The sequence below is a fragment of the Cydia fagiglandana genome, chromosome 17 (assembly GCF_963556715.1).
Source record: "Cydia fagiglandana chromosome 17, ilCydFagi1.1, whole genome shotgun sequence".
NCBI lineage: Eukaryota > Metazoa > Arthropoda > Insecta > Lepidoptera > Tortricidae > Cydia > Cydia fagiglandana.
In genome coordinates, this window is record NC_085948.1 from 17,263,041 (window position 1) to 17,275,069 (window position 12,029).

A 12,029-nucleotide genomic window follows, 5' to 3' on the forward strand; every position below is an offset into this window, starting at 1 on the left:
TAGATGTAATGTAGGTAAGCAATCAAGAGGTTTTTAAAATGGTCTTTTATTTTGCGTGGTTTTTAGGAGTTTTAGGGACATACGTAGGTACACTCCAATTACATTAATATCTAACCAAGCTTTAACGTTGCATTAAATTCTGATAATTTAGGATAACTTACTTTTACTGCTGACCGTACTATCATGGAGCAAATGGTTCAGAGTCAGGACTCCGGACTCAGGAGTTCCCGCTTATATTAGTTTGATGTGTCAGTCGGCAATGTCAAGTTTAAGTTTCCAATATAGACCACAAGATGGCAGACATAACAACGCGCATTAGTCCTTCTAGGCTGACGTTAAAAGGACACATAATTATTTACCTATTTTGCAGGAATCTTGTACATCTTAGGTAGGTATAGCAAAAAACGCATTTAATAAACATAATTTATATTTAAAACTTCAACTTAGTCTCAAACATAGTCAATATCCTCTCAACTTCAACCGTCCTTTCCTTCAAAATCCCCATCTCTTCTTCACTCAGCACCGCACTTTTCTTGCCCGCATTTTTCAACAAGAAGTGTTGTATGAATAGCCTCAGACTTTCCCTGAACATGTGAAGTTTGGGTGACTTGGCGATGCGGTGGAAGACCTGGAGGGAGGCTTGGAGGTCCGCATTCATGATGATGGCGAGGAGAATTTGACGGAGGAAACGGACCGAGCTTTTGTTTAGGTCCGAGAATTCTATTACCTGTGGAAAAATGAAAAAATATGGTCGCGTTTGAGCAAAGACAAAATATCATAGTATTGGTGGAAGACGCAAAAGCACTGTCTTTACAGGAAAATATTGATGACTTTATACTTTTAATATGGGATATTCGGTTTTACACTACAGTTCGTTTTTTTAGCATTAGAAAGAACTTGAAAGAAGGTAAGCGATCTTGGCAAGTCTTTTAATTGAAAAACGCTTTTTAAAAATCAATAACTATTACTTATGAAAGCAGAAGAATAAAAAAGATCGTATTAGATTCATAATTGTTACATATTTGCCGTAACTTATTTTTAAAATGTGTTTTTCAATTAAAAGACACATCAAGATTGTTTACCTAATTTCTAATGCTAAAAAAAACGAACTTTAGTTTGTTATTAATAGAACAAAAAATAATCGATTACATTGAAAAACTAGTCGATCTAGTGAGACTCGAACACATATTGATACACTCGAGTGTTACCGGCATTACGACGGCCTAAATAATCTTAAATAAATAAAAAATCGTAGTCACGGAAGTTTAGGGCATAAGAGAAATCAATTATAGAGGCACGTTCGCCTTTACTTTTATTATTTCTTTCACTGTGACAGCATTTCTTGTGTTTTTAAATACAATATAACTTATACATACATACCATCACAGATCGACCACATTCGATGATTAAATAATCATTATTTAGATCGATTGATCATTTTCGATTTTAAAAAGTTTTAAACGAAAATAAATTTATTTAAAAAATAAACGGGTTGCGTATTTGCATGAACGTCGTTGACGTTCATAGGAACTTACCTTTAAAACAGATAACGCAAGGCCCTTCTCCATAATAAGGTGTATGAGGAACTGCGCCAGATTGGTCGTGGCCTGCTTCGGCAAGCTCTCCAAATCCTTGATTTTGTCCCAAACGGCAAACTGGATGGACAGCTGAAACAAACTTTATATTAAAAAAGCATTCTTTCTTAATTTTTTTAAAAGTTCGCGTAACCAACGCGTCACTGTGTCCCCAGAACAGAACGCCATAACTAAATAAAGAGTAATCACACCCATAGTAGACTAACACAAGAGTAGGTACTGAAAGAAGGGAGCAGATGTCATGATTTACATGGAGCAAATAAATATGTATTTTTTTTCTAGCAGTATTTTTTTTTAACCTTTGGACTCCAACATACAAAATGTATTGGTCATTTCCTTCGATGACCACAAACAAACAAACTTTAAATCGGTCAAATGTTATATCATGAAGTCACGTAAACGTCAGCTGCCGCTTCGTTAGTGGTTTCCTTTCATAAAAATCAGTAGCACACGGTTCAAAGTACAGCGCGAAGCGACATAAAATAGTGGAAATAAAATGAGGGCGCCACTTTCTACGTAACTGTCACATTTTTGACGTAAAATACTTGGGCACATGGCAACAATTTATTATGTTTTTAGGGTTCCGTACCTCAAAAGGAAAAAAACGGAACCCTTATCGAATCACTCGTGCGTCTGTCTGTCTGTCCGACCATCCCCCCTTTTTCTCTGAAACTACTGGGCCTAAAATTTTGAAAAAAATACACAAAATAGTACTTTAACTATAGATGACAGGAAAGCCTATTAGAAATGTGCAGTCAAGCGTGAGTCGGACTTATGTACGGAACTCTTGGAACGCGAGTCCGACTCGCACTTGACCGATTTTTTTAATTTTTTTTTAGTTTCATTTTATTTAATTTCTACTACTATACCCTACCCTACCCTATCCACGCACTATACCTGGTATTTCCTATCAACGTCGCACAGTTTCTGAGCCAGCACGGAGTAGTAAGGGTTGTAGGTTCGTTCCTGCGTGCAACACGCTAGTAGAACGTGCACTATTTCGCGTTCTTGACTGCCTTTTAGACCTAGGTGTTGGAGTTTTTCAAACGCGTCCATGTAATCCTGAAAACAATACAGAAATTAAACCTTCAACCTCGGTTACTTTTACTTTGCTTTTTTAATGCATTGATTTTGGTTGACTTGTCTTGATTCACCCACCCAGTTAACTGCGTATTGGTAGACCTTACAGCTTGGCAATAAAGAGTAGAAATTAAAAAGTGGCAACACTATAGCAGGGGTGCGAAACTCCTAACTTCGGTCAAACTCGGTTCCGCTCGGCTCATCATTGCTCCGAGCAATTATTAGGGTTGGCACCACTTGACTTCCTTTTGCGTGCACGACCACAGATAAGATAATCACTTGATTTTTGACAACCCTAAATAGCCGCAAGGGATAGTGCCATATATTAAAAAGGGACAGCATGATTCGACCCTGAACCGCTGTCAAACTTCGTTTTTGTAGGAAGTTTCCTTTCCGTACGGTAGTACTATTAATTATTCTGTGACTATAGTGTCGTCCCTTTCAAACCAAGTTATATAAGAAAACGGGACGAAACTACAGTGTTGCCACTTTTATATTTCTAGTCTTTTTTGCCAAGCTGTATGCCTCTGGTAATATGGTTCACCGGTGGACAGTTAATAGTGTAGGTGATGGTACTTATGGCAGGCGTGGCTCACTCCGCGATTTCGTCGCTTTGCTACAGGTAGCTAAAAGTACATCTGTTCGGCCCCAATTTTGGGGTTTGCCATAAGCCGCGCGTGGCGCTGTCGCCACCTAGCGGCCATATCTGTGCTGATCGTAACAGACGCGTTTTGTTAGAGAGTGAGTCTTCTGTACTTAGTACTATTATTTATTCTGTGCTTATGGCTAAATTGAAATCTAACCTCAGCAGACATAATAACGCAGAAGATGCTCCTCCTGACGTCTGTGTTCATCCTCTGTTTCCTGGCAAGTTCTAGAAGCTTCTGGTCCGTGCTGGGAACTGCTTTAATCTTCTCTTCTGGCTTTGGGCGATTGCCTTCCCATGCGGAGCCTACTACCCACCATTTGCCGCGAGTATCAGCTGAGAAGGAATAGTAGTGATGTGAATTTAAAAACATAATTTATAGAATCAGACGTTACTTTGCGGAAATTCATATAAATAAATAATAATAAAGCCTAAATAAATAAAACCTTTATTTATTTATGAATTCGCGAAATGTGTATTATATTATTTCGCGCATTAGCAAAGCAATATTATTGTTTTAATTAATTTGAAATATATTAAGCAATATCATATGTTCATTGCACAATTCATTATGAATTTAAAAATATCAAATACCTCGGTTTACATTAAAACAACATTAAAATTGACTAATATCAAGCAATTTAACAACTTAAAACACATAAAGAAAAAAAAAAGATGTTTAAAGAAAATATTAGTCGTAAACTCCTCAATCCACCAACGGAGCAGCAGCTGACTTGGCGAGGCTTCAGTATACATTTCCCTTAACCAAATATGTTGCGGGTTTACAGTACATATGTTAAGAGTTGAGCTTAGAACATTTAGTAAGTGGAGATGTCATCGCCATCGCTGTCATTTTCTTTACGAAACAGTCATCTGATTTTTGCGGGGGAGTGGACGTCAAATGTATTGCTATTTCTACATGATTTGTACGTAACGTACACATAGCCATGTCAGTCTATACAAAAGTTGCACATTTGTGCAAGTTTTTCGGCAGAGGCGTAAGCTCGCAAAAGTCACTACTAACACCATTGAAATTATTGGACAATAAACCGTGTTACAAGTGTAATAAAGTGCATTGTTACTTTAATTTTTTGATAGTCATCATCTCAGCCATAAGACGTCCACTGCTGCCTCCCCCTTAGTACTTAGTGACTTGATAGTACTTAGTGACTTTTGCTTGTCACCTCTCCTCTCAGGCAGCGGTCGGCAACCAGCGGCCCGCGGGCCGCATGTGGCCCGCCAACCTCTCGCTTGCGGCCCGCGAGCCTCTCTGGCTATTTTGTATGTAGTACTGACGATCGACAATGTCTGCTAAAGTCACAAATATTACCAAAGTGCGGCCCGCGTCATCTTCGCTGACTACTATGTTGTGGCCCTTGGCTGCTAAAAGGTTGCCGACCGCTGCTCTAAGGACTTGAGAGATATAGATCAAGTGTTACCTTTAAGTAAATCTTCAAGTGTGATATTGAGTGGAGTAGCATAGTTCCCTTTTCTAATAATCCCTCGGACGGTCTTCTTTAGCTGTTCCACGAAACTCGGATCATAGTTGGGTATCTTGTTCAAATTATTGTTCTTCACCGCCATTAGGACTTCTAGTAGGAACTTTATTCGAGACCTGGAAATATCATTTTTTTAAACAAACATACAACAAGTATACGGCCCACCGGATGGTAAGCAGTCATTACCCCCCCCCCCCCCACTCTTGCTGAGCTTTGGCAACCTTACTCACCGGCAGGAGCACAACACTATGAGTAGGGTAGGGCGCTAGGCCAGACCAGCCGTCAAATTATAAACCTAGTCCTTCATTGTGTCAATAACGTACTAAAAATCATGGATATATGGAAAATATTTAGAAGTGGAATAACATTTTATCTTTTTGTATGGACGGGTAAGTAGTATTTCTTCCCTCTTAGGCCCGCTTGCACCATCCCACTAACCCGGGGTTAACCGGTCAAATTGTATCGGTATCCATGGCAACTCCAGGTTTAACCGGTTAACCCAGTGTCAAATTGTACCGGTAACCATGGCAACTTCAGGTTTAATCGGTTAACCCCGGGTTAGTGGAATGGTGCAAGTGGGCCTTAATGACTTAACAACTTAGGGGCTGTCCATAAATTACGTCATCGATTGTTGACGATTTTTGACCCCCCCCTATAATCATACAAAAAACATGCTTCAAATGACCCCATTTCCTCCTACTTCATGCTACCGTCATCCGATGATCCAGCCCCCCCCCCCCTAATTTGAAATGACGTAATTTATGAATAGTCCCTTACCCCGCCTGGTCGCTTCCCTGCACCGCGCTGGCTTGTTTCTGCGCGTCCTGTATGAAAGTCTTCAAGGCTGCAGGCTCATCCTTCCGTAGAGAAGCCCCCGCACAGCGGAACGCGCACAACACGCAGTCTATACTTTTCTCGGTTGGATTCAAAAGTAAGTGGTTGAGAATGTCGTAGAGGAGGGTAGCGTGGAAAATCTGCAAGAAAATGCAATGTTCGTTAATAAACTTTCTAAATCTTATGGTGTCGAATCTACTCTTTATGTATTAATATTATAAAAAGTTTTATTTTTTATTTATTTATAAGATTTCCATTCGTCTCGATTTTGAGCAATCTCCGGCCAGTCGTTAAGATATGAGTCCAGGTCGTCCCGCCATATCTGGGCCTACCACATCCTCGCCCGTCTTGCGGCGGTGCCCATACACCGTAGTTATTTTGGCCCACCTCTGTGGGTGCATGCGGCACACATGGCCGGCCCAGTCCCATTTCAGCTATAAAATGTTATTTTATTTATTTTAAATTTTAATGGACATAACAAATGACTGAACAGACGGACTTAATGACTGTTATGAAACAATTTAATTTATTGTTAGGTCAATATTAAGGTGCCGTAGGTTCAGAGAGCGGAGTTTTTGAAAAATCGTACCGCTTTTTTAGATCGCAATACCGTTCCCAAAAATTTTATTAGTAATATTAAGGATATTCTCTAGTGACTTCATCGATTCGAATCCTGATTTTTTGACTTTCGCGCGATAGAAAAAAATCACGAACATAAAACGCATTAAAAAAAATTGTTACAAGTTATACTTACACAAAAGATAAAAATTGCTTCTAAAAATGGCCAATTTTAGTTTTGAGGGAATGAATCGATTACTTTTTTTTTTGTTATACAAATTACATATTGAAAGAGAAGGACATGAACCTACGGGGCCTTAATTAGTTAAAAGGTAGGTACTTTACCTTAAAACTATACAGGTAAGCGAGACAGCACACAATGTTGTCCAACGTTTTATCCTCCATGGGCTGCGAAGTCTGCGTCAGCCGGTCGAATATCGTGCACAATTCTTCTAAGAAGTGAGCTCCTGAAATGGGAAAATAATATCAGTATAGTGGCCCCCATGTTTAAAATTCATTTATTTACGTTACCTACATGTCCGTCTTTGGGTCACTAATTTACATATGTGTACCAAATTTCAACTTAATTGGTCCAGTAATTTCCGAAATTTGACCGACGGCTGTGACAGACAGACAGACAGAAGCACGAGTGATCCTATAAGTGTTCCGTTTTATCCTTTTGAGGTACGGAACCCTAAAAAGCGGATTAGCAATACGATGGCATTGCCAACTGGTACTTACCAATTTCCTGCCCCACATTGGCGTGTAACACGCCAACTAGAGCCGCATGCTCGGCCTGAAAATGTAACAAAATATTCTGCAAAGGCGTTTCTATAAGGGGTCATCCATTAATTACGTCACACGTTTAGGGGGTGGGAGGGGGTCAAGAAAATGTGACATGTTGTGACATGGGGGAGGGGGAGTCACAAACATTGTGACGTCATTTTAACTTCATCACCATTCATCAGTAACCGAAAATTAATTTATATTTTTTCATTCGCTGTACATTTAAATAATGAGGTTTTGGAAGTAGGCAATTTTCGTTCTTAATTGGTTTTGTGTTATAAAATTACTAATATTTCTTTTAGGTAAAATATTTTTTTAATTATAAAAATAATGAGTTAGTGATTGCCGATTTCGTTGAAAACAAAATTGCCTAAAATGTGACGTCACACCAAGTGGGGAGGGATTTGCAAAATGTGACCAAGTGTGACAAGGAGGGGGGGAGGGGCCAAAAAACCTAGAAATTCGTGTGACGTAATTAATGGATGATCCCTAACTCACAAAACTGTGTCATACTGCCATGAAAATTCATAGAAAGTAGTACTAATACTAATAATAGTCCATTATTGAATAGACAACAAAGTGACGCCAAAGATGGGTTTGCTAATATTTAAAACGCTGGACCTATCCTCCTAAGGCCCAAGGTCCTACCTATAGTACTTATTCAGTTCAATAAAATTTAAATCATATTCGATTGGAACAGAGTTGCTTTTACTTTGTTTCGTTCAGTTTTTGAACAACGCAAAATCAACTCTATTTCCTACATTGTGGGTTCAAATTTCTGTGGCTAATTTTGCATTATTCATTTGTATGGCTGGGCCTTAGGAGGCTATAATCAAAACAATGCATGTTTATTATTTTTAAAAGAATTAATATGCCTACCATAAATCGTCGGGTGACAAGCAAAAGTCACTAACTAACACAATTGAAATTATTGGACAATAAACCGTGTTACAAGTGTAATGAAGTGCATTGTTACTTTAATTTTTTGATAGTACTTAGTGACTTTTGCTTGTCACCCGACCAAAATGATCTAATGAACTGGGCGCACTGAGATTGGTTGAGTGTCAACCAATCAGTGAGTGGAAAGTAAAAGTATAGTACAGTCAAGTGTACTATACTTGTGTGTGTATGTGTGTATATTACTCAAAAATATGGCCCATAGTTCTTAATTTGCTGACATAAGAGCTATGGGACATATTTTTAAAATGATTGGTGCACACATATTTTTACACTTGACTGTACAAGTAAAACATAAAATATGAAGATTTAGGCCATCTATTGCTATATTTTTTGAGCCGTAACGTACCTGGAGGCGTAAGGGCGCACTCACTGTCCCGCAGACTGCCTCCAGCCGTAGACCACAGAGAGACGCGCTGACCGAGTGACAGCTGTTGCTAGAGTAGAGATTCTCTATGGATGTGCAGGCCCAGTGCAGGTTGGTGTGGGCTAGCTTGTTTAATATATACCTGGAGGCGTAGAGGCGCACTCACGGTGCCGCAGACTGCCTCCAGCCATAGACCACAGAGAGACGCGCTGACAGAGTGACGGCTGTTGCTAGAGTAGAGATTCTCTATGGATGTGCAGGCCCAGTGGAGGTTGGTGTGGGCTAGCTTGTATATTATATACCTGGAGGCGTAGAGGCGCACTCACGGTCCCGCAGACTGCCTCCAGCCATAGACCACAGAGAGACGCGCTGACAGAGTGACGGCTGTTGCTAGAGTAGAGATTCTCTATGGATGTGCAGGCCCAGTGCAGGTTGGTGTGGGCTAGCTTGTTTACTATATACCTGGAGGCGTAGAGGCGCACTCACGGTGCCGCAGACTGCCTCCAGCCATAGACCACAGAGAGACGCGCTGACAGAGTGACGGCTGTTGCTAGAGTAGAGATTCTCTATGGATGTGCAGGCCCAGTGCAGGTTGGTGTGGGCTAGCTTGTTTAGGACGCCTGAAAATAATATTTAGGATCATAGGTATAAACTTTTCTGCGGTTGACTGGTAAATAATGCCTTTTGTACGATACGTTTTACTTTTATGCAGTAAAGATTAAATAAATAAATAAAATGAAAAAATAAATAAATAAAAAATATGGGGTGGAGCGTGTATTTTCTGTATGAAGTAGTAATTCAATATATTCTGTGGCGGTAGTGTTATTTATACGTCATAAATGTCATAATTGCTTAGAAATAAATGTTTAAAATAACACTTGCACTGCGTGGGCTATCAAAATCGCTGCAGACTTTTTTTGGTCTAACTCTAGTGCCTTTATTGCAGAGTAGGTAAATAAATAAGTACTAATTGAGGAATATGAAATTACCTAAGATTATTTCGGCACTGTTTATGATCCATATCCTCCAGCCGCCCATACGTCAAACCTTGCCAAGCAAAATGAAATTATATTTTTTCAACATAAAGTTCAAATTAGAATGGAACAGGAAACCTTTTTATTTATAGGTCTCTGGGCGGCTAGAGGATATAAATAAGCACTTTCAGAACATACACATTGTAAGAAGCACTTACTCTTGATTTGTCGTTTTAGTTGAGCTGTCGCCTGATCTGTCGTAGTCTCCTTATTTCTCAAATGAGGTGGAATGTAGGCACCTTTGTCTTCCTGAAAATAGAATTCAAAGTTTCACACAGACCCGCCGCACGTTGGTTGGGTTGAACGTTGGAGCCGCGCACGCACACGTCACGCAAGCGGTGTGTCGTCTCTCATAAGGAACCGTATATTACAACGCGCATGTGCACGTCTACGCACACGCACCCGGTGTGCACACTGCACAGGCCTTAACTTAACTATTTTACACAGAACACAACATTATTTCTATAAAAGATTAATAAACAATTTGGATTTCAATCCAATCTAACTCTTCACACTTCACAAAACATAAATACAGAGCAAGAGCGTGACGACTAATACGTGACGAATAAATGATGATGATTTTGTGATAGTTAGCACTTAGAAAAACTTAATTTACTCCTTACCTTTATAACATTTCCTTCTTTGTCTCTCTTACGTCCATAAATATCTTCCCAAACATCTGGTTTCTCTTTCACCTCCTCAATTTCATCTTTCTCATCCCTAAATTCACCACTCCCTAAATCATCATCATCAGAGAGATGTGACACTTCATCATCACTGAACATTTTCGATAATTCCTCTTCTGAAACTACCCTCTCTTTGCTCTTTTTCTTTTCTGGTATTTTTGGGACTGGGTTTTCTTTTGATTTCTGTTTAGATTTTGATGGTTTTGTAGGTTTTTCTGAAAGCATCAATAAAATAAATCTCTAAATTATACATACAGGTAATTTTATCTCTAAACTGTCATTTCTTATTTATTTATGTGATCTTCGTATACTTATGTAGTTTTAAAATCAAGGTTGTGATTTAAAAAAATCTTAACATGATTCTATGTTTCTGTTTTTGTAATCAATTGGTACTTAGTGAATGCCATTTTGAAAATATAGTATAGAAGTTCTGTTTTTTGAAAATTTCTGTTTTGCTCAAACAAAATATCATTGGCATAGCTATAGCTAAGAACAAGCAGATAAAATACATACCTTCAGGTTCTTTATCAGAATCCTCTTTATCACTTAAACCACCATATTCATCATGATCACTATTTTCATCAAACTCATCATCATCCCCACTCATATCTTCGTCAATTTCATCATCGTCACCAATATTACTCATATCATCTTCATCTGCATCATCACTGCCAATATCACTATTTCCCTCACTAAATTCATCATCACTGTCTTTATCCTTTTTAGTTTTAGTATCTTTAGTTTTAGCATCTTTAGTTTTTTTCTTATCTTTCTTTAATTCTTTTCCAGTGACAGCTGCCAGGTCCTCTTCAAAGTCTGATGCACCCTCGACATTCGCTAGATGTTTCTCGGCCGCTACTATTTGTTCTGTTGTTTGTCTGTCACAGATTTCTAATACATCTGATTTAGATATTAAGGAATATTTTTACTAATATGCTTATATTGCTTATATTTGTTTTCTCTAAAAGTACTAACTACTACTAGTACTTTTGGAGACAATTAGAAAAACATGAATTAGAGGAAAGACCTTGTTCATTTTCCTGTGTAAGCCTGGTGACAGACAGACAGCGGAGTCTTAGTAATAGGGCCCCATTTTAACCCTTTGGGTACGGAACCCTAAAAATTTAAAAGGATACAGTCAAGACCATCATCCTCAAAGAATTTCTTCTTATTTTTAACCTTGTTCAACCCGAGCTGCTTTTCCAGTTTCTTTATCATCCTGTCCTCTTCCTCATTGGCTTCTAGGTACATCTTCCGTCTCTGTTCCTCCATCTGAGCTTTTAGACGATCAGCTTCTTTCTTCTCCTTTTCACGTTCTTTTTGAATAACATCAATTGGCAGTGGTTGGGATTTTTGTTTTTTCTTCTAAAATAAAAATAAAAACTTGTTATATGCAAGTTATACTTAGAGTCTGTGCGGAAAGAGAGGAGTTGTGAAATGTAGAAGAGCCCATACAATCTACGACTCTTCTCTTTCTGCACAGACCCTAACAAAATAAGGATTGTTTAGAGACTATAGACCATAGATGGTAGGACCCTATAGATGTGCTATACGCGTGCGTTCGTGAGGGACAGAACATACGCAATACAAGTCAATAACAAACAATAACAACAAAAATATTTTTTTTGATATTGATTTCTAGTAATAGACTTCTATTTACCTTAACTTCTACATCAGGTTCTGGAGCATCAGCGGGTCGCTTTACAAACCTCCCTGGAGTATATTTTGGTTGTTCCTGGACAGTTTTCTTCTTTGAATAATGTTCCTGTCTATGAACTTTCTTTTGCTGCCTCTTTTGTTTGCGCAAAGCTTTGCGGGTGTTTGGGAAACTTGCATGTGCTGCTTGTTTTGGTTTCTTCATGATACAAAGTTAACAATCAATTCTTTCAGGAAGAAAATAAACTTATTGTATATTTTTAAAAACGAGCTTTTAGGTTATTAAAATCACAAATTTACGTCAACTTGACATTTTCAATTTTTCATTCGC

General features: G+C 38.6%; 1 protein-coding gene across 1 annotated transcript; it reads right to left on the minus strand.

Moving 5' to 3' along the window:
- Window positions 1-430: 430 nt before the first annotated feature.
- On the minus strand, window positions 431-11,965 carry LOC134672623 (nucleolar MIF4G domain-containing protein 1 homolog). The gene is made up of 14 exons (XM_063530575.1): window positions 11,703-11,965; window positions 11,179-11,407; window positions 10,556-10,942; window positions 9,980-10,257; window positions 9,515-9,605; window positions 8,785-8,942; window positions 6,954-7,008; window positions 6,558-6,679; window positions 5,598-5,794; window positions 4,761-4,936; window positions 3,479-3,657; window positions 2,493-2,657; window positions 1,536-1,667; window positions 431-727 (listed from the first exon to the last, which is right to left on the minus strand). The coding sequence occupies exons 1-14, from the start codon at window positions 11,901-11,903 to the stop codon at window positions 431-433; spliced, it is 2,667 nt and encodes an 888-aa protein (XP_063386645.1). The 5' UTR covers window positions 11,904-11,965.
- Between the last annotated feature and the right edge of the window lie 64 nt (window positions 11,966-12,029).

Excerpts from the sequence above, each read along its gene's own strand:
- LOC134672623 (XM_063530575.1), bottom strand. The coding sequence starts at position 11,903 with ATGAAGAAACCAAAACAAGCAGCACATGCAAGTTTCCCAAACACCCGC. Across the intron at positions 7,009-8,784 it reads GTGCGCCTCTACGCCTCCAG|GCCGAGCATGCGGCTCTAGT; the intron begins GTATATAGTAAA and ends TTACATTTTCAG. Across the intron at positions 3,658-4,760 it reads ACTTGAAGATTTACTTAAAG|CTGATACTCGCGGCAAATGG; the intron begins GTAACACTTGAT and ends ATTCCTTCTCAG.